We start from the raw sequence: 22444 nt of genomic DNA, 5'->3' as shown, positions 1-22444 counted from the left end.
GGGTCTGCAGATCCACAAGCTGAATTCGCTGTGCTCAAGGGCAGCAAACCATAATGACACAGACTGTTCTTCAACTGGGTGCCATTTGTTCTGTATAACGTGCATGGTGCAAAGAGTAACATTACCAGCAACACTCCACTTCAGCAGATTGTCACTCGAGTTCTTTCTGAATTGTCTGGCTGCCGAGATTCTGTACACGCTCCAAGCCTGTGCAACATCCTGTTGGACGGGAACGAGTGCAGAATTGGCCAGCCTCACAGATCTCCACCAACATACTCTGAAAGAAATGCCTCATTTGCTCATGTCTCTGACACACTGCAGAAGGAAATGACAGAATTACACAGCATTCACAGATGTAGAAACAGGCCATTCGGCCCAACTGGTCCAGGGCCATGTTAATACTGTACATGAGCCTCCGCCCACCTGCTTCACATTAGCCTGTCACCACGATCTCTGAATGCTTTCCCTCTTTTCTCCAGCTTCCTATTAAAGACATCTCTCTGTTCAGCCCAACAACCGCAAATTCCACGTAATCACCAGTCTCTGAACATCTGATCTTTCATGGTGGTGGTTGGCATCATTTGTAATTGATCCCTATTGTAATAGAATATGCCAGAGCCATTTCTGAGGGCAGTTAGGAGTTAACCACACTGCTGTGGGTCTGGAGTCACATGTAGGCCAGACCAAGGCAGCTTTCCTTCCTTAAAGGACATTACTGAACCAGATGGGCTTTTATGGCAATCTCCATCACTGAGACCAGCTTTTAGTTCCAGAGTTTTCATTAACTGAGTTCAAATTTCATCATCTGCCATGATGAGATTTGAACCCATGACCCATGAGTAATAGTTTGGGCCTTTGGAATACTGGTAACCTGGTTGGTGTCCAGTGATATAGTTATCCATGTCTACACTGTTAAACATCTTCTGGATTTGAGGAGAAAGAAGCTAAACTGTTCAAATTAGCACTGACTTGTTCAAGTTCCAAAGATGATTAATTGCAGAATTGAATTCTTGATTATTTTGAAAGCTGGTAACACAATGTGACCTGCAGAGTGCGGTTACTCCTGACAGTAACATCGATGGCATGCTGATACCTTGTTAAAACAAAGTGACAGGAATTTCACCCACACAAAGTGCAAGGATGTATTTTTATATGGTTATTTTCACACACACACTACGTATTAAAAGATCTGTGTGTGACACATCACAGCACGGACGGTGGATATTCTGTTCATTGCGCCTGTGCTCACTCTCTGTTCAACTCAATTTCTCTGCTCTTTCCGCCATTGTCCTGAAAGCCTATTGCCTTCAAAGATTCATCCAGTTCAGAGAATCCCCACAGTCCAGATGGAGGCTATTTGGCCCATCAAGTCTGTACCAACCTTGCAAACAACATTCCACCCAGACCCATCCAAACCCTGTAACCCTGCGTTTCCCATGGCTAACCCACCTAGCCTGCATATCCCTGGACACTTTGGGACAACTTCCCATGGCCAATGCACCTAACCTGCACATCTTTAGACTGTGGGAGGAACCCAGAGCACCTGAAAGAAACCCAACAGACATGGGGAGAATGTCTGTGTGGAGTTTGCACAGTCACTGAAGGGTGGAATCGAGCCTGGGTTCTTGGCACTGTGAGGCAGTAGTGCTAACCACTGAGACACTGTGCCATCCCCAGTTCCCTTCTGAAGTTTCCCATGGAATCTGCTGTTACTACCCTTTGAGGGAGAACATTCCATATCACAACAACTCTCTGGGCCGAAGGCCATGGTCTCCTGCCAGAGGATATGTAGATCTGGTCAGTTCCACAGGTGGCTTTCCCACTTTCCTCGGTCCACACCACACCCCATGCCCCCCCAAAACCTGTCCACAGTTTACTTGGGGTGAGTAAGGCCTAAGGCAGCCTCCATTGTAGCCAATCATTAGCCTCTCAAAAACCACTTCCTACCCGGCCTCCAATTTGTATTCAAAGGGAAGGGGGAAGCTTATTTCGCCATCATATTTGACCTTGGGTGAGAATACAGGGGTCTGCGTTCCTCAGGGGGTCTGCTTTCCACATTGGGCATTGCCCACCAAGGCCAGGCCTTTGAAGTTGCGCCCATCTCCTCTACATCTCTAGGCCTCTCCTTCGAGACCCCATCCCCTTCCCCCATCTCCCTTGCTGAACCACTCCATCTACTAAACCGGGGGTCAGTTGGTCTTCCGCAAGCTGGTTATTTGTATTTCATACTTCAATACAAACTCTAGTCTGACCTCTGTTCATAACCAATTTCATGTGAGAAAAATCTAGCCCTTTATATTTTAATAATCCACCACCAAATCACACATTTCACTCCTTTTAAAAAATATTATAAGTACTGCCCACTAAGGCCAGAGCTACAGTAACAAAACCCAAACAAGAAGGACATAAATGAAGGTTAATGTCAGAGGGGGAGATAATACATTCCATCCCCTGCAGCACCCACTTCAGGAAGTCCAATTTTTTTTTTCAAATCCAGAAGCATTATCACACATATCCAGACGGCTTTGTCCCCATCACCAGACTACCCCCATGATAGTTTCCATCTATTATAGAATAATAATTTGCCCCTACCACACAGATGGTGGGCATTCAGCCCACACCAACCTCTGAAGAGCATCCCATCCCTACCCTGTAATTCCCATGGCTAATCCACCGAGACACTATGGGCAATTTAGCATGGTCAATCCACCGAACCTGCACATTTTTGAACTGAGGGAGGAAATCCATGTAGGCACAGAGAGAATACACCAACTCCACACAGACAGAGGCTGGAATCGAACCTGGGCTCCTGCACAGGGAGGCAGCAGTGCTAACAACTGAGCCACCCCATTTCCCAGTTAATCATATTGAGGGCAATGCAGACAACCAAAGGTGAGGAGAAGTAAGGAGGGAAATCCAGGCTATTTTTTTTAAAATTCACCTGATTTGAGAGGTGATTACATAGCACTGGATCCAGTGCGATTTGAACCTAGGATTCCTGGCTCAGAGATAGGGTCACTACCACTACACCACAAGAGCCCTTCAACCCAGTGCTTAGACATTTTCTAATCCTGTTAAAGAGTCAAAGAGTCATAGAGATGTCTCTAGAGAGTCATGGACCCTTCAGTCCATGCTGACCAGATATCCCAACCCAATCTAGTCCCACCTGTCAGCACCCAGCCCATATCCCTCCAAACCCTTCCTATTCATATACCCATTCAGATGCCTTTTAAATGTTGCAATTGTACTCGCCTCCACCACTTCCTCTGGCAGCTCATTCCAAACACGTACCACCCTCTGCGTGTAAAAGTTGTCCCTTAGGTCTCTTTTATATCTTTCCCATCTCACTCTAAACCTATGCCCTCTAGATCTGGACTCCCCCAACCCAGGGAAAATACTTTATCTATTTATCCTATCCATGCCCCTCATGATTTTATAAACCTCTTTCAGGTCACCCCTCAGCCTCCGATGCTAATATCACTGTACCTTCACTGTCACTGGGTCAAAAGCCTGGAATTCCCTCCCTAAGGGCATTGTGGGTCATCTCACAGCAGGTGAACTGGAGTGGTTCAAGGAGGCAGCTCACTCCCACTTTCTCAAGAGCAAGTAGGGATGGGCAATAAATGCTGGTCCAGGTAGAGAGGTCCACATCCCATGATTGAATTTTAAAAAATTTCCAACATCTTCAGTCTATTCATATTTTTGCAATGATGTCCCGGAACGCTTTCCAGTCAATGCCAGCCTATCAATAATGTGTACTCACAGTTGTAATGTCAAGAAACAGAACAGCCAATGTGCACACAGCAAGCTCCCACAAAGAGTATTGAGAATGAGCTGATAATGTTTTCGGCTGGTGTTGGTTGAGGATCATCAACAGAAAGAAGTCTTACTATTGAAGGGAGAGGAGAGAGTGAGTTTAAGGAGAGAATTCTGAAGGACTGTGTGGGACGTTCTGAAGGGCAGGCAGGAGAATGATGACAGATGCTCGGGAGCAAGTTCTCAACACACAGAGAGGTCACTTGCAGAAATTTTTAATGACCTTGGGCACAATTCTGTCTACATAGAGCGGGCCCAAAGTGCAGCCACTTACTAGAGAATGGAATTCTCCACATTATTGCAAATTCTACCAAAGACTAAGAACTCCCGATTGGCCCAGACTGCTCAATATTCATGTAATTCCCCAGTGGAATCTATGGCATGTCGATTGCGCACACAGACCTAATCCCAACTCCTCACAGTGTTTCGTTTCGGCATAAGGTTTATTGCACAAATATTTACACTGGACAATCCAATGCACCAGGGCTATACAAATATCGTTGTGGAAATAATGTCGAGAAGCCCGTTATTAGGTTTACAGCTGGGACACAGGAGGGGCAAATCCTTCAGGCTGCAGCAGCTGTATAAACCCAGTCTGTAGCTTAAGGTGACCTTCAATTCAAAGCTTCAATTGAATTCAGGGTGGGCAGGGCACAGGGGAAAAACTGGAATTTCTGACTTCCATGTGAGGTTGGTGCAGCTGTTCAAATGCGGAGGAGGGAAGATTACTCAGATCGAGAAGACATTATTCAGACCAAGAAGACTTCATGACTTCGAGATGGGAAGGCAGTGGGTGGGAACTGTTTACGAGTGGGATATTAATACTATCTAAGAGCTTCACTCTCCAACTATCTTGGTCACAATCAAATGAAACACATATGAGCTGTATGTTCAGTCACGGAAGGCATAAAAGGGAATTTCTTGAAAAGTTATGACAATTATATTTTATTTACATTTACCAGAGGGAAGGCAGCACGATTATTCCCATTTTAATATTACGTCGCGCCTCGCTGGGAGTTTGAGTCAGAACGTTCAGCTGCCACTTCCCAGACTCTTGCAGATCTGTGCTGAGGGAATGCCGCACTGTCACAGGGTCAGTGCTGAGGGAATGCCGCACTGTCACAGGGTCAGTGCTGAGGGAGTGGCGCACTGTCAGAGGGTCAGTGCTGAGGGAGTGGCGCACTGTCACAGGGTCAGTGCTGAGGGAGTGTCGCACTGTCACAGGGTCAGTGCTGAGGGAACGTCGCACTGTCACAGGGTCAGCGCTGAGGGAGTGGCGCACTGTCACAGGGTCAGTGCTGAGGGAGTACCGCACTGTCAGAGGGTCAGTGCTGAGGGAGTGTCGCACTGTCACAGGGTCAGTGCTGAGGGAACGTCGCACTGTCACAGGGTCAGCGCTGAGGGAGAGCCGCACTGTCACAGGGTCAGTGCTGAGGGAGTGTCACACTGTCACAGGGTCAGTGCTGAGGGAGTGTCGCACTGTCACAGGGTCAGTGCTGAGGGAGTGTCACACTGTCACAGGGTCAGTGCTGACGGAACGCCGCACAGTCGGACGGTCAGCGCTGAGGGAGAGCCGCACTGTCACAGGGTCAGTGCTGAGGGAGTGCCGCACTGTCACAGGGTCAGTGCTGACGGAGTGCCGCACTGTCACAGGGACAGTGCTGAGGGAGTGCCGCACTGTCAGAGGGTCAGCGCTGAGGGAGAGCCGCACTGTCACAGGGTCAGTGCTGAGGGAGTGCCGCACTGTCACAGGGTCAGTGCTGAGGGAGTGCCGCACTGTCACAGGGTCAGCGCTGAGGGAGTGCCGCACTGTCACAGGGTCAGCGCTGAGGGAGTGCCGCACTGTCGGAGGGTCAGTGCTGAGGGAGAGCCGCACTGTCACAGGGTCAGTGCTGAGGGAGTGTCGCACTGTCACAGGGTCAGTGCTGAGGGAAAGCCGCACTGTCGGACGGTCAGCGCTGAGGGAGAGCCGCACTGTCGGAGGGTCAGCGCTGAGGGAGAGCCGCACTGTCACAGGGTCAGCACTGAGGGAGTGCCGCACAGTCACAGGGTCGGCGCTGAGGGAGTGCCGCACTGTCGGAGGGTCAGTGCTGAGGGAGTGTCGCACTGTCACAGGGTCAGCGCTGAGGGAGAGCCGCACTGTCACAGGGTCAGTGCTGAGGGAGAGCTGCACTGTTGGAGGGTCAGTGCTGAGGGAGTGCCACACTGTCACAGGATCAGCGCTGAGGGAGTGCCGCACTGTCACAGGGTCAGTGCTGAGGGAGAGCCGCACTGTCAGAGGGTAAGTGCTGAGGGAGTGCCGCACTGTCACAGGGTCAGTGCTGAGGGAGAGCCGCACTGTCACAGGGTCAGTGCTGAGGGAGTGTCGCACTGTCAGAGGGTCAGTGCTGAGGGAGTGTCGCACTGTCGGAGGGTCAGTGCTGAGGGAGAGCTGTACGGTTGGAGGGTCAGTGCTGAGGGAGTGTCGCACTGTCACAGGGTCAGTGCTGAGGGAGTGTCGCACTGTCACAGGGTCAGTGCTGAGGGAGAGCTGTACTGTCGGAGGGTCAGTGCTGAGGGAGAGCTGTACTGTCGGAGGGTCAGTGCTGAGGGAGTGTCGCACTGTCACAGGGTCAGCGCTGAGGGAGTGTCGCACTGTCACAGGGTCAGTGCTGAGGGAATGTCGCACTGTCACAGGGTCAGTGCTGAGGGAGAGCTGTACTGTCGGAGGGTCAGGGCTGAGGCAGTGTCACACTGTCACAGGGTCAGTGCTGAGGGAGAGCTGTACTGTCGGAGGGTCAGTGCTGAGGGAGAGCCGCACAGTCGGAGGGTCAGTGCTGAGGGAGTGCCGCACGGTCACAGGGTCAGTGCTGAGGGAGTGCCGCACTGTCACAGGGTCAGTGCTGAGGGAGTGTCGCACTGTCACAGGGTCAGTGCTGAGGGAGTGTCGCACTGTCACAGGGTCAGTGCTGAGGGAGTGCCGCACTGTCACAGGGTCAGTGCTGAGGGAGTGTCGCACTGTCACAGGGTCAGTGCTGAGGGAGTGCGGCACTGTCACAGGGTCAGTGCTGAGGGAGTGTCACCTGTCACAGGGTCAGTGCTGAGGGAACGCCGCACGGTCACAGGGTCAGTGCTGAGGGAACGCCGCACGGTCACAGGGTCAGTGCTGAGGGAGTGCCGCACGGTCACAGGGTCAGTGCTGAGGGAGTGCCGCACGGTCACAGGGTCAGTGCTGAGGGAGTGCCGCACTGTCACAGGGTCAGTGCTGAGGGAGTGTCGCACTGTCACAGGGTCAGTGCTGAGGGAGTGTCACCTGTCACAGGGTCAAGTGCTGAGGGAGTGCCGCACTGTCGGAGGGTCAGCGCCGAGGGAGAGCCGCACTGTTACAGGGTCAGTGCTGAGGGAAAGCCACACTGTCGGACGGTCAGCGCTGAGGGAGAGCCGCACTGTCGGAGGGTCAGCACTGAGGGAGTGCCGCACAGTCACAGGGTCAGCGCTGAGGGAGTGCCGCACTGTCGGAGGGTCAGCGCTGAGGGAGAGCCGCACTGTCACAGGGTCAGCACTGAGGGAGTGCCGCACAGTCACAGGGTCAGCGCTGAGGGAGTGCCGCACTGTCGGAGGGTGAGTGCTGAGGGAGTGTCGCACTGTCACAGGGTCAGTGCGGAGGGAGAGCCGCACTGTCACAGGATCAGTGCTGAGGGAGAGCTGCACTGTCGGAGGGTCAGTGCTGAGGGAGAGCCGCACTGTCACAGGGTCAGCGCTGAGGGAGTGCTGCACTGTCACAGGGTCAGTGCTGAGGTTGAGTCACACTGTCACAGGGTCAGTGCTGAGGGAGTGCCGCACTGTCACAGGATCAGTGCTGAGGGAGTGCCGCACTGTCACAGGGTCAGCGCTGAGGGAGAGCCGCACTGTCAGAGGGTAAGTGCTGAGGGAGTGCCGCACTGTCACAGGGTCAGTGCTGAGGGAGAGCCGCACTGTCACAGGGTCAGTGCTGAGGGAGAGCCGCACTGTCAGAGGGTAAGTGCTGAGGGAGTGTTGCACTGTCAGAGGGTCAGGGCTGAGGGAGTGTCACACTGTCACAGGGTCAGTGCTGAGGGAGAGCTGTACTATCGGAGGGTCAGTGCTGAGGGTGTGCCGCACTGTCTGAGGGTCAGAGCTGAGGGAGAGTCGCACAGTCGGAGGGTCAGTGCTGAGGGAGTGCCGCACTGTCACAGGGTCAGTGCTGAGGGAGTGTTGCACTGTCAGAGGATCAGTGCTGAGGGAGAGCCGCACTGTCAGAGGGTCAGTGCTGAGGGAGTGTCGCACTGTCACAGGATCAGCACTGAGGGAGTGTCGCACTGTCGGAGGGTCAGTGCTGAGGGGGTGTCGCACTGTCGGAGGGTCAGTGCTGAGGGAATGTCGCACTGTCACAGGATCAGCATTGAGGGAGTGTCGCACTGTCGGAGGGTCAGTGCTGAGGGAATGTCGCACTGTCAGAGGGTCAGTGCTGAGGGAGTGTCGCACTGTCGGTGGGTCAGTGCTGAGGGAGTGTCGCACTGTCGGAGGAGCAGTGCTGAGGGAGTGCCACACTGTCGGAGGGTCAGTTCTTAAGGAGTGCGGTACTGTCGGAGGGTCAGTTCTGAGGGAGCACTGCACTGTTGGACGGTCAGTGCTGAGGGAGTGACGCACTGTCAGAAGTTCAGAACTATCAGCAGTGCCTTTAAATCAATGCTCTGTCTGCTCTCTCAACGAGAAGTGAAGATTCCATGGCACTACTCTGAAGAAGGGCAGGGGCATTTACTCCAGTGTCCTGATTAATGTTTGCCCCTCAATGAATCTCAATACAAATAGATTATGGGATTGCTCCCCTGGTGGGATCTTGCTGTGCAGAAATGTCCAACGTGACATTATATTGCAGTGGTGAAGATATATGTGACTCAATACCCGGGCAGTTGAAGATGGCCAATCAGTGTTGGCCTTGCCAGGGACACTCACATTCTGTAAACATTAGAAAAAGGGACCACATTTCAAAAGCATCTCATTGGCCATTCTCTGTAGTGTGCTCAGCAATGACTCAGAAATCTGAAACAGATGGATTTTCCCACAGAATTATTAGTGAACAAAGAGAAAATGTTTGCCCACAACACTCCCACAAAATGGCGCCTCAGTAAAATCTTGTGGCCCCCTAGGCCAATCACATTTGACTCCCATATTGTGTCAAGCATGGGGAATCACCTTGTAATTAACATGGTGCATTTGACAGAGTGAAAATGTTCGCAAGGGAATCAGCAAGCACCAGGACAAAACAGGAGTGTAACCCAACATGAGTCAGTATGTGGGCAGGCAGAGTTGTGAATGAATCCGAGGTCACGGAGAGGGGAGAATCTCAGCCAGCCTGGCAGGTCAATGGAACTGTCGATGCCTGATGCAACAAAAGCATGGAGTGTGTCAGGATGGACGGGAATGCAAACCCCTTGGTGAGACCATTGCACATGGCGCCACGTGTGAGGTCATTCACTCTAAATCCAGCACTAGTCGATGTCTATTGCATCCCCTCTTACATTAATCCCCTGTCCTACTCCCAGCGATTCTAGACAGTAAGCTCCCTCCTTTACTGAGCAATATTGAAATACCATAGAATTATAGAATGATATAGCATAACACAAGGCCATTCAGCCCATTGACATTAAGTGCAGAGCTACACAAATAAAGCTAATCCTACATGGTATACTGTTTTCCCTTTCGGAGGAAAAATGTCTGCTCTAAAATACACCTTTGAAAAATTTCCCTGTTTTTGATTTCCAATCAGTTTTGTTTTGTCATGCCATTATACTTACTTTGGTAATAACATGTAAGCTGGTGTTGGGCAATAAGCTGGTGATTACTTTCACAGGGAAATCTGCTCGAATGTGTTTCCTCTTCTCCATCTCATAGTCCCACCACACGCAGTGGGCGGGGGGGGGGGCAGAGACCCGTCAATGTGGGGGTCACTCGCCTTCAGCTGGTGCCAACGCACTAGGCACTGCCAAATGCTCCTACCTTCGAGTCTGCCAGCTTCTTGTACCAGCGATAGTTCCAGCGGGCCAACACACCAGGTCAGCCAATGTCTCTTTTGAAATGCCTCGATTCCTTTCCCACTGCACAGTCTAGTTCAGAGAGTGAAGCTGGGTGACTAAACCACAGTCACTGGATTCTGGAATTGCTGCTTTTGGGACTGAACAACAGATCTTGAATTTCACTTCCCAATCTCTTCCGCTGCCATCTCTCACCACTGCACTAAATCTCGCTCTGAGGAAGTTTGTTTCATCGTCGAAGACATAACAGAACCAGGCTCGACTCTTTAACGTAAAAACCTGACTGGAGCCCAGAGCGAATCACTCTCTCTCTCTCTCTCTCTCTTCCCCACCCTCTGCTGTATTGGAGAGAATATTCACAGAGCAGCAGACAGGAACAGGACATAGTGGGTGGACAAAGAGTTGGAGAGAAATTTGACAAAGCTGGAAATGCAAAAGCTTAACTCCTTTCAGTCCATTCTGGAACGGAATATTCTCCTGTGAGCTGAACAAAAGCAAGTATTGTATTTTATCAACTACCCACACAATAACCTCCCCCCACATCTCATCCCTACCTGAAAACATTCAGATTCTTTGTGCAGTTTGCCCTCAGAGTTGATGGGAGTGGTGATGGAGCTGGAGGACAATGTGTACAGAAGTAAAGTTGCTATAGTCCCAGAGGACCACTCCCTCATTAGACAGAGTTGGTTTAACCTGAGGGTCAGAACACCTCAGGTAAAGGGGAAGGTTGAGATGGAGGGTCCTTCAGGATAATCTCAGCTGCTGTGAGAATTGAACCCACACTGTTGGTGTCATTCTCTATAACAAACCAGCCAATGCAGGCTGACTGACCTCCACTGGCTACTGTAAGGTCTGATGAAACACTCAGAGTTTTGTTGTGATTCATTCATTCATGAGATGTGGACCTTGCTGGCTGTGCCAAAATGTACTGCCCAACCCTAAGTGACCAGAGAGCAGTTGCAAACGAACCACATTGCTGTGGGTTTGGGTTCATGGGTGGGCTACACCAGGCAGATTTCCTTCCCTGAAAGGCACTAGGAGACCAGAATGAATTCTATCATCTCAGCCTGCCTCCCACTTCCTGTCACATGCTTGACTCAGATCCTCCAGCCCTATTACTCTCTAAGACCTCTGCATTCCTGCAATTCCATCTCCTCGACCAGATTTTAATCACTCCATAACTGCTGGCCAAGCCTTCGCTGTTCACGTTCACAAAGTTCTACAGCTTGCTCTGCTCCTTTTAGATACACCTAGAGCCTGTACACCTAGAGCCTGTACACCTAGAGCCTGTACACCTAGAGCGTGTACATTTGTCTTTATACCTGATGGTATGGCTGTGAGTCAGATTTTGTTAGATTGGGACCTAATAAGGCATCTTTGAGCTGTTTTAGTGTGTTAGAGGCACTATATGAATGAAAATGACACAGCTAAGCATCAGGCTCTCAAAAATTAATCTGAGGCATATCCAGCTCAGTACAGCTTAATAAAAGGTTTAGAGCAAAGAGTTTAGCAGTGTGCCCACAGTAAATGTTACCAGGCTGTTTTAAGAAGATCTATGGGAGATGGTACAATGAGTGAGCTCTCGAAACAGCAGCAGGCCTGCAATTAGCACTTACAAAACGTTGTGCTGCAGGGAGAAAGTTTCCATCACGAGCTTCCAGGAGGTGACTGAAAATGTTCCTGGCCTTTTGTCATTTGTCTTGTCCAATTCTATTCACATGGGAAATTCACGCCTGCATTTCTGAGCAAGGTTTTTTAGTTTAATTTTGATCAACTTTGTCCTCACTCCATTCTGAGGTCAAGGAACTTTGGCAATTTGCTCTCACAGCAGGTGGTGCAGTTTGGAATCAATTAAAAACCTTGAAATCGTTGTTTCATAGATAGATGAACAGGTCCTTCGGCCCAACAAGTCCACAGCAACCCTTCGAAGAGGACCCCACCCCACCCATTCCCCAATCCTATTACTCTACATTTATCGTTGGCTACTGCACCTAGCCTACACATCCATGAACACTGTGGGCAATTTAACATGGCCAATTCACCTAACCTGACCTGCACATCTTTGGATTGTGGGAAGAAATCAGAGCATCCAGAGGAACCCCACACAGACACAGGGAGAACGTGCAAACTCCACACAGACAGTCGCCTGAGGCTGGAATCGAACCCGGGTCCCTAGCACTGTGAGGCAGCAGTGCTAACCACTGAGCCACTGTGCCACTCCTTGATTGTCAGAAAAGCCCACCTGAGTCACTGATGCCTTTTAGGGTAGGAACTCTGCATGGTCTGGTGTACACATGCCTCCAAACCCACATCAATGTGGTTGGCTTTTAACTGCTCTTCAGGCAACTGGGGATGGGCAATAAATGCTGGCCTGGTCAGTAACATCTACATGTTGTGTATGAATGAATTGCCTGAAACAGAGGTGCTCAGCATCAGGTAATTTACTGCTACCTAGAAGGGACTATAGGTATCTCTCCCTGATGGATGGAGAGAGGTAGAGAGAGAGAGAGAGATGTGGAGAGATAGAGATGGAAAGATAGAGATAGAGAGAAAAATAGAGACAGAGATAGATAGAGAGAGAAAGGGTTTTATGGTTGGAGGGGCAACACTCCATTTGAGGCACTGGGAAGACCAAAGAGCAGACCTCCAAGAATGAGCACAGATGATGCAGGGGTTCAACCCTCACCACTGGTCGCATCCTACACTAGCTATTGAGCCAACTGAGCAAACAGACCCCACAGTTAACAACATCTTGCATTTATATAGAGTCTCTGATACGGAAAAGCATCTCAAGCACTTCACAGTAGTGTTGATTGAGAAAACTTGGATAACAAGCCACATGAGAATCATAGAGTCATACAGAATGGAAATAAACTTTTCAATTCAACCAGTCCGTGCCAACCACGTTCCCAAACTAAACTAGTCCCACTTGCCTGTACTTGGCCCACATCCCTCCAAACATTTGCTACTCATGCACTGATCTAAGTGTCTTTTAAACATTGGAACTGTAGTCACACCCACCTCTTAGAAGCTCCGTCAAACAGCTGAGTTTTAAGCAGTTAGCCTAAGGAAGGAGAGAGATATAGAGAGGCCAGAGTTCAGAGTTCAGGGTTCAGGGTTCAGGGAGTTGAAGACGTGGTCATTAGCTACACAATGATTAAAAACTGGATGTTCAAGAGACTTGAATCAGAGGAACGCTGATAAAATTGTCAAAGGTACAGGAAAAGTTAACCTAGATCATGGCAAGAAATGAAAGTGAACAGCAAGAATCTGACTAGAGGTAACCCATATTAGGACAGACATCAGAACACTCTTCACACAATGTGTACAACCAATTCTAAATAAACCTCCAGAGACAAAATATAAGGACCCATTTAAAGAGACAACTAGCTACAATGGCAGTGGTTATCAGGATTGATAGCACTGACTGGGTGAGTTGTGAAAGCTTACTTTTTTTAAAACTCTTTCTTGGGTTGGAGGTTTTCACCAGCAAGGCCAGTATCTGTTGCCCTAATTTTTAGGCCATTTCAAGGGTGGTTAACAGTCAACCACATCGCTGTGGGTCTGGAATCACATGTAGGCCAGCCCAGGTAAGGACGGCAGATTTCCTTTCCAAAAGGGCGTTAGTGAACCAGATAGGTTTTGGCAACAATCAATGATAGCTACTATGGAAACCAAGACTGAGACTATCTTTACATTCCAGATTTCTCACTTAGAATTGAAATCGCAATAACTGATACGATGGGATTTGAATCCATATTCCCAAAGTATTGGCCTGTCCCACTGGCTCACTAGTCTAGTAATATCGCCATCTCCCCATCTTGTTACTCCCTGTCTCCTTGCAATAAATCGTGTGTAGACTTCAAACTGAAAATCCCAGTGTTATCCTGAGCAGAGATAAACTGTGGTTTGTTACTCAACCTGGTTGCAAAGAGTATCTTCCAAAAAAAAAACCTCCTCATCTTCCATTCAGAGATTTAGAAAGAAGTGAGTTATAGTCAGCAATATACATTACCAAGGTGAGTGTACAAAGGGGGACATTCAAAACTGAAGTCAGTTCTGAAGAGTTCAGAAAAGATTTACAAGGATGTTGCCAGAGTTGGAGGATTTGAGCTAGAGGAGAGGCTGAACAGGCCGGGGCTGTTTTCCCTGGAGCGTCAGAGGCTGAGGGGTGAGAGGAGGAAGTGAGGGATGAGGGTGGGGTGAGGGAGTCCAGAACTAGAGGGCATAGGTTTAGGGTTTAGGGTTAGGGTTTAGGGTTTAGGGTGAGAGGAGGAAGATATAAAAGAGACATAAGGGGCAACTTTTTCATGCAGAGGGTGGTACGTGTATGGAATGAGCTGCCAGAGGAAGTGGTGGAGGCTGGTACAATTGCAACATTTGAGAGGCATTTGGATGGGTATATGAATAGGAAGGGTTTGGAGGGATATGGGCCGGGTGCTGGCAGGTGGGACTAGATTGGGTTGGGATATCTGGTCGGCATGGACGGGTTGGACCGAAGGGTCTGTTTCCATGCTGTACATCTCTATGACTCTATAAAGGTGACTGGACTCGAAACATTAACACTTCTTCCTCTCTGCCAGACCTGCCGAGTTTCTCCAGCAATCTCTGATTATACTTTTAGCAAAAGGATTGGAGAAACACAGAGCAGTCTTGTACAGTTTATAGTTGAACCAGTGTCAGATACCCCAAAGATTCTTGGCTTCATTCACAATCCAAGCAGATACAATTATAGCATTAAAAGACATTTGGACACAAATAGGAAAGGTTTAGAGGAATATGGGCCAAACGCAGGCAAATGGGACAAGCTTAGTTTGGGAAACTTGGTTGGCATGGACGAGTTGGACCGAAGGGTGTGTTTTTATGCTGTCTGACTCTATGATATATAAGAATAGTGAAATTTTGCACCTCAAGGCAATATCTTTTTCTATGTTCTGCTGTGTACCATCAAGTCAATTCAACATCAAAATGATGTGGAGGAGCCGGTATTGGACTGGAGTAGACAAATTTACAAATCGCACAACACCAGGTTACAGCCCAACAGGTTTATGTGGAAGCACGGAGCTTTCAGAGTGGTCCTGCTTCAGGTAAGGAGCGGCGCTCCGAAAGCTCTTGCTTCCAAATAAACCTGTTGGGCTGTAACCTGGTGTTGTGTGATTTTTAACTTTAACAACATCAAAATGCAATGGTAAGGAAGCGAGGGAGTTAGTAATTTGTAAAATGATTTAAGATTTTACTCATCTACGTACCAAAGAGTGTTATGGATTTAGTGAGTGACAGGCCCTTATCCAGTCTTGAGGCTGTACTCATGACCAGAGTATCCAATGAAATAATTTCTCGAACTGAATCATTGCAATGAAAGTTGTCCAATGTCCCCTTGCTACTGAGCTCCTGTCTCATAGAATTGTTATGGTATAGAAGGAGGATGTTTGGTCCATTGGGTCTGCTCTGTCTCTCTGAGCATGACATTTCAACTGCTGGCCCCATTCTGACCCCATCTCAATTTGATTGTTTAATAGTGTGGCCATTTTTAATGTTTGAATCTGGTCCGAAACAAAACTTCATAAATACTAAATAAAAATCTTCAAATACTACCAAACTCCAAATTAAAAATGTATTTGGGCCTGATTTTAACCCATTCAAAAATTCAAAATTGGAAGACCCAACTGCACAGAGTTACAGTCAGGCCTTTGGAAGCTGGTGGAGGCCATTCAGCCTCTCATAGTCAACCTATCCCTCAACTCTTCTTACCAACCTTAGCTTCATATCCTTCCATACTGTTAAAAATCCATGAACCAGATCATGGAATCAGAGATTGACCCTGTACAGATCAATCCAGCACCAGCTCCCACTCGACTCCTCTTTTGCCGTATTCTTGCAATTTTCTTTCTCCTTCACGTTAGACCTGGCCCCTGTTGCCTGTGGAGGCAGCAATGTTCTCTTATGGATGTGTACTTGTAGGAAATAAACTTGGAGTTGCTGTCACGATAGGTGGAGATAAAGGGATTGATTGGATTGCTCCATGGAGAATCAGTTCGATGGACTGAATGGCCTCCAACTGTGCCCTCAATGTCTCCATCTCAATTCACTTTAACTCCTCTTTGGGGTGTGTTTGTGGCTCTGTGTGGCAGATTTTCACACGGACTCAACAGCATATCTTAGAGAGATCATTTCCTTCCCACGGTCCATCTGACCCCAGGGTGGCCCCAGCTGGAGGGGCTGAATGGCCTCCTCACATTCCCAAGTTTTTATAAATGTTCCCAATAACTTCTCTTTCCAAACAAACTGTACTAATGTTATACAAGTAGTTAAAATGACATAACCATCTCCTCCTGGAAAGTAGCCACTCAAACATAAAGACTCAATGGAAAGCAGCCACGACAGAGAATTCCGCTGTTGGGAAGAGCCAAGTGTAACTCCGCAGCTGGCCTGAACGCCTTCTGATGTATTCAGAAATATTTCCGCCTCCGCTTTTCTCCCTCAGCTTTTCCTGGAGGCCGACTCTGAGGCATATGGTGCCTTTCCCCCCCACCCCCCGCCCCCCACCCCAGCTCCTGTGCCCAAATTCCAGCGTGACTGAGCACAGATGAGGTGTCTCAGTTGTCTCTCTAGCTCTCCGGAGAGCCACCACATTTTGCCCTCGTCCTGGGTCACTGGGCCTGGCATGGCCAACAACTCCACCTGCGTAAAGCTGAGGTTATTACCCTGGTCCCCTGGGCACTGTCAGGGTAATCTGGCAACTGAACCTGGCTCTGTGTACAAAAGGGTTTTGTGAAACCTGTTGTGAGATTCAGAACCAATTTCTCCTGGGTGCCCTTTGGCTGCTGCGGGGAGTGGGGGTGTGGTGAGGGGTGTGGCTGGTGCCAAAATGATAGCCATGGAATCCCTACAGCGTGAAAGCAGGCCATCATGCCCATACAGACTCTCGGAAGTGGATCCCACCCAGACCCACCCCCTACCCCATCCCTGTAGTCCTGCATTTCCCATGGCTAATCCATCCAACCTGCCCCTTTTGGACTGATATGAAGGAAACCGGAGCACCCGTAGGAAACCCACACAGACATGGGGAGAATGTGTAAACTCCACACAGAGAGTCACCCGAGGTTGGAATCAAACCCAGGTCCCCAGCACTGTGAGGCAGCAGTGCTAACCACTGAGCCACCGTGTTGCCCCAAAACTAAGGAAAATTGGCATCACAGATTGAACATGCCTTGGAAGAGTTAAACTCCTCACTGAAGACTTTCCCTATTTTTAGGCATGAGGTCAGAGAGGAGGATAGTGACTCAGTCACAGGTCTGTCAGACACAGACTGTGAGTCAGCTTCATCAGAAATGTCATCTCCCAGCCAATCATAACTGTCGAACTAACACCAGGACACTTGGAGTTAGATTGTAAAGATATAGCTGAGATGCAGTCACTCCCACACTGAAGACCAATATTCCAGCCCACTTCAGGACAGAAAGTTCTCAAATACAAGAGGGAAGTATTTCCATTTATACAATGCTTCCCATAAACATAGGACGCCCCTGACAGTGCAAGGTAGCAGAAAATGAACATCCCTCCCAGATCATCTCAATGCCTTCCAAGCTCGCTTTGAGAAGAATTTCGGCGGAGAGGTAACACCTATTCCGACAAGTCCTGATGAACCTATCCCAACAGTCACTGCATCAGAGGTCAGATAAGTTTTCCTTCGTGTGAATCCAAGGAAAGTGATGGGACCAGATGGAGTACCAGGCCGTGCACTCCGAGCATGCACAGATAAACTGGCAGAGGTCTTCTGGGACATCTTCAACCTCTCCCTGCAGCAGGCCACTGTCCCTGCCTGTTTCAAGTGGCCAACATCACCCCTGTGTCTAAGAAGGCTCATGCAGCATGTCTCAATGACTACTGCCCAGTGGCCCTAACTTCGGTGGTCATGAAGTGTTTTGAAAGGCTGGTCATGGCATTAATCAACTCCAGCCTCCCCACTACTCTTGACCCACTCCAATTTGCCTATCGGACCAACAGATCCACGTCAGATGCCATATCACTTGCCCTTCACTCCTCCCTAAAACATCTTGACACCAATAACAGCTATGTAAGAATCCTCCTCATTGCCTACAGTTCAGCCTTCAACACTATTATCTCCTTGAGACTGATTACTAAACTTAGTGATCTCGGACTAAGCCCCACTCTCTGCAACTGGATCCTCAGTTTCCTGACCCACAGGCCACAACCAGTGAAGATTGGAGACAATATTTCATCCTCACTAACACACAACACTGGTAGATCCCCAGGGCTACGTACTCAGCCCCCGACTATACTCACTGTATTCCGACGACTGCGTCACCAAATACCGGACTAATGCCATTTACAAGTTTGCTGATGACACCACCATAGTCAGTTGAATCCCAGATGGCGACAACTAGACTACAGACGGGAGGTGGAACACCTGGAAAAATGGTGCACTGAGAAAAACCCAGCTCTCAATGCCGGCAAAACCAAGAAACTCATTATTGACTTTCAGTGGGATGTTACTCATGCCCCCTACACATTAACAGTACAGGGGTGGAACGAGTGGAGAGTGTCAAGCTCCTGGGAGTGGTCATCCACAACAAGCTTCTTGGACTCTTCATGTGGACGCACTGGTTACAAAGGCCCAACAACGTCTCTTTTTCCTCAGGCAGCTGAGGACATTTGGCATGACGGTGAATACCCTTGCCGACCTCTATAGGTGCGCCATCGAGAGCATCCTGTCTGGATGTATTACTACCTAGTATGGAAACTGTACCATTCAAGATCGGAGATGGTTACAGAGAGTGGTGAACTCAGCCCGGACAATCACAAAGGCCAACCTCCCATCTATAGAATCCATCTACCAGGCCCACTGTCAGGGAAAGGCCGTCAGCATTCTCAAAGATCCACCCCACCCTGGCAATGTTCTTCTACAACCTCTACCATCAGGGAGAAGGTACAGAAGCCTGAACACATGCACCAGCCGGTTTCGAAACAGTTTCTACCCGACTGTTGTTAGAATACTGAATGGACTCACAAACTCTTAACATTCACCTGTACCTGTGTTTTTGTTTTTGCCGCTGTTTACCTATTATTTACTATCTATGCTACTTAACTCTGTGATCTGCCTGTATTGCTCACAAGACAAAGCTTTTCACTGTGCCTCGGTACACGTGACAATAAATTCAATTCAATTCAATTAATGGCTAACACTTTCAACTTGGTTGTGAGTTCTAGTCTCAGTCCCGTACTTGAGGAGGGGAAAAAAAACAGTCTAGGGTCACACTTCAGTGTCGTACTGAGGGAGTGCTATGCTGTCAGAGGTGCTGTGTTTCAAATGAAGCGTTAAACTTAGGTCCTGCATCTTTTCTTGGGTAGATGTTTAAACAAAAACCCACTGCAAAATTTGAAACAAGAGCAGGAGAGTTTTCCCTGTTATCTTGGACAATATTTGTCTCTTAATCAATCACAAAAACTGATCATTTGATAATGATCTGTTGATGGGGGCTTATTGTGCATTGATGAGCTGCCAGATTTCCTACATTAAAACAGTTATTACACTTAAAGAGTTCTTACTTGTAAAATGCTTTGAGATATCCAATGGTCATGAAAAGCTCTGTATAAATAGGGGTGGCACATTGGCTCACAGCGCCAGGGACCTGGGTTCAATTCCACCCTCAGTCTGGCTGGAGTTTGCACATTCTCCCTCCATATGTGTGGGTTTCTTCCAGATGCTCTGGTTTCCAGACAGCACAAAGATGTGCATGTTAGGGGGATTGGCCATCCTAAGTTGCCCACAGTGTCCAGGGATGTGCAGACTGGGTGGGTGAGCCATGGGAAATGCAGGGTGACAGGGATGGGGGATGGGTCTGGGTGAGATGCCCTTCAGAGGGTCGGTGTGGCTTTGACGAGCCAAATGGCCTGCTTCCACTCTGTAAGGGTTCTAAATGCAAGTTTTCCTCTTCTTTTGGCACTCATTAAATGATTTCTAAAGTGCAGTTACTGTTGCAACATTAACAATAAAGCTGGTAACCTGCACAACAGCAAGGTCCCACTAACAACAATGAGATCATGACTACCCAAACTGCTTTAATGATCTCCACTGAGCAGGAAATATCCTGTGATCAGGACACTGAAGGAACTCTGTTACTCTTTGAATGCAGTCACAGAGTCAGTTCTGGTTCAGGAGGTTGTTCGGCCCATCAGATCCTTGCCAGCTCACTGCAAAGCAATCCAGTCAAGGCTGTCCAGTTTTTTAATTCCATCAAATTGAGGCTTGCTTTATCATTTCATCCCAAAGGCACAGGTCTCAAAACACTCTTGAATCTTCTGATTCCAAGTTGCAATTCTCATTAAGCCCCAGAGGGCAGTGACTTTGATGCATCTGTCAGCATTCAGTTATATCAGTTTGGTCATGGACATCATCAAGCAACTAAGATGATATACAATGATGTGACGCTCAAACTCATTCTTTGACCTTCTTTTGCAAACAAACAATGCTGTGTTAAAGGAAAACTGCAATTACTTAAGCTGGATTTGACATGGAGTAGATGAATCCAGAGTGAACAGGGATCCGCTTGGTGGGTGAGTGAATTCGGCGTTTCAGTTTATAGAAGGCACTGACTGAAATGGCAGTGGAATCAGGTTTACTGAAAATTTGCAGAAGGGATAAATATGTGAAAAAAATGGCAGAGCTCTGGAGGAAGAGCAGTTGGACGGGGAGTAATTAGATACCTCTTTCAAAGGGCCAGTATAGGCGTAATGTGGTGGGCAGCCTCATTTCTGCACAGTAAGATTGAATGATGGTTAATTACGTCCAACTACATCCTAATTCAGTTTGAATCCTGCTCTTAGCTGAGCAACATCTTCACTTCGTTGTTTAACATTCTGTCCTTGAATTTGCCCCATCTGTAATCTCCTCCAATGCCACAACTCTCTATAATATCCATGATGTGGAGGTGCCAGTGTTGGACTGGGGTAGACAAAGTCAGAAGTCACACGACACCAAGCTATAGTCCAGCAGATTTATTTGACTGAAAGTTCGTGGTTTCAAGTAAACCTGTTGGACTATGACCTAGTGTCATGTGACATCTGACTTTGCGGTATCGAATTCTGGCCTCTTCAGCATCCCTGATTTTAGATTAGATTACTTACAGTGTGGAAACAGGCCCTTCAGCCCACCAAGTCCACACCAACCCGCCGAAGCGCACCCACCCAGACCCATTTCCCTTCATTTACCGCTGCACCTAACCATTTCCCTACATTTACCCCTGCACCTAACAATTTAGCACGTCAATTCACCTGACCTGCACATTTTTGGACTGTGGGAGGAAACCAGAGCACCCCGAGGAAACCCAAGCAGACACTGGGAGGATGTGCAAACTCCACACAGTCAGTCGCCTGAGGCAGGAATTGAACCCGGGTCTCTGGCGCTGTGAGGCAGCAGTGCTAACCACTGCGCCACCCACAATTTTAATCTCTCCATCTGACAGTACCTTCAGGTACTGAGGCCCCAAGATCTGGAATTCCTTCCTTACACCTCTCCACATCTCTACCTCACTTTCCTCCTTTAGTATACTTCCAAATCTATCCATCTGACCAAAGTAATTTCTCCTTTTGGGGCTCGGTGTTTTATAACATCACTGTAAAGCACCTTGGGACATTTCATTACATTGAAGGTGCTAAATAGATAGAGAATGTCGTGTCTCTGGCATAAAGCAATACCTTGGAAACAATTGTTTGACCTTACAGCTCCATCTGGGAATGTAGTAAAAAACACTCAAACACCATTATTCACCAGTCTGGGGTGAAGAAAGTCTGACATAAACAATATCACATAAAGGAAGTCAACCTAGCACGAGACACAATAACTGCTTACATGAACGGATGTGAGTTCACAAGCTGCTTAAAGTAAGGTTCAAACTTTATCACAAAGAGAAATATATGCCAGGTCTTTAACAAGCTGCACTTGAGACAGTGGTTAAGCTACATTTGAATTTAACAGAAATAATTCTGTGGACATTAGGATAACACTTGACTCTAAGTAAATAGGAAAATAGGATCATCATTACACTTGGTCCAATCCACTCAAAATGATGGCCAACCGTAACAATTCATAACACAATACACTGGGAAGTCCAAAAGGCAGAAAAAGGAAAATATCACTCAGAGTTTTCCAATAGAAACAAAACCCTTCAAAACTTGAGGTATTTAATTTTCCCTTTGCACCCAGAGGTACAGAAATGGAAATGCTTCTTGATATCACTGGTGCCTCTCAATGGGGCCATAGTCAATGCTCTGGTCCATATTGTACTGAGCCACAGAGGTCTACTCCATGACAGGTAAGATCCAGACCATCAGCCTCAGTCTCAGGGAAAATCACGCTGGGCTCTGTGCACGCTTTCTCACTGAATGACTCCCTATGAAAAAGGACCTGGAAGCATTGCGGACAGGAGTGGAGTTACAGGCGAAGCCTCCTGTTGTTGCATGGCCCATGTGAAGGCTGCCGGATGAGGAATGATTGTCTATGTGTGGCAGTAGAAGATGAACAGTGTCCATCAGTCAGAGCTGGGGTTTTGTGGGGATGGGTTCATTTCTGAGGT

The 22444-nt window shown here is 48.3% G+C and overlaps 1 protein-coding gene across 22 annotated transcripts in view; it reads right to left on the bottom strand.

Annotated features, from left to right (window-relative positions):
• LOC122540584 (pleckstrin homology-like domain family B member 1) overlaps positions 1–22444 on the bottom strand; it is a 413532-nt gene that overhangs the window by 359246 nt on the left and 31842 nt on the right. The window contains exon 1 of one of the 22 annotated variants that reach the window (XM_043676466.2): positions 9612–10122. The exons of the other annotated variants lie outside the window; for them this stretch is intronic. Within the exon in view, the coding sequence (XP_043532401.2) occupies positions 9612–9701 (90 nt within the window). The 5' untranslated portion in view covers positions 9702–10122. Of the gene's footprint in view, positions 1–9611; positions 10123–22444 lie in introns of those variants that run through there. 22 annotated transcript variants of the gene reach the window in all.

This window comes from Chiloscyllium plagiosum, unplaced genomic scaffold (genome assembly GCF_037043375.1).
Source record: "Chiloscyllium plagiosum isolate Xiang-an unplaced genomic scaffold, Cpla_swu_hap1 HiC_scaffold_29, whole genome shotgun sequence".
In the NCBI taxonomy this organism is placed as follows: Eukaryota; Metazoa; Chordata; class Chondrichthyes; order Orectolobiformes; family Hemiscylliidae; genus Chiloscyllium; species Chiloscyllium plagiosum.
This window is presented reverse-complemented; position numbering and strand designations above follow the sequence as displayed.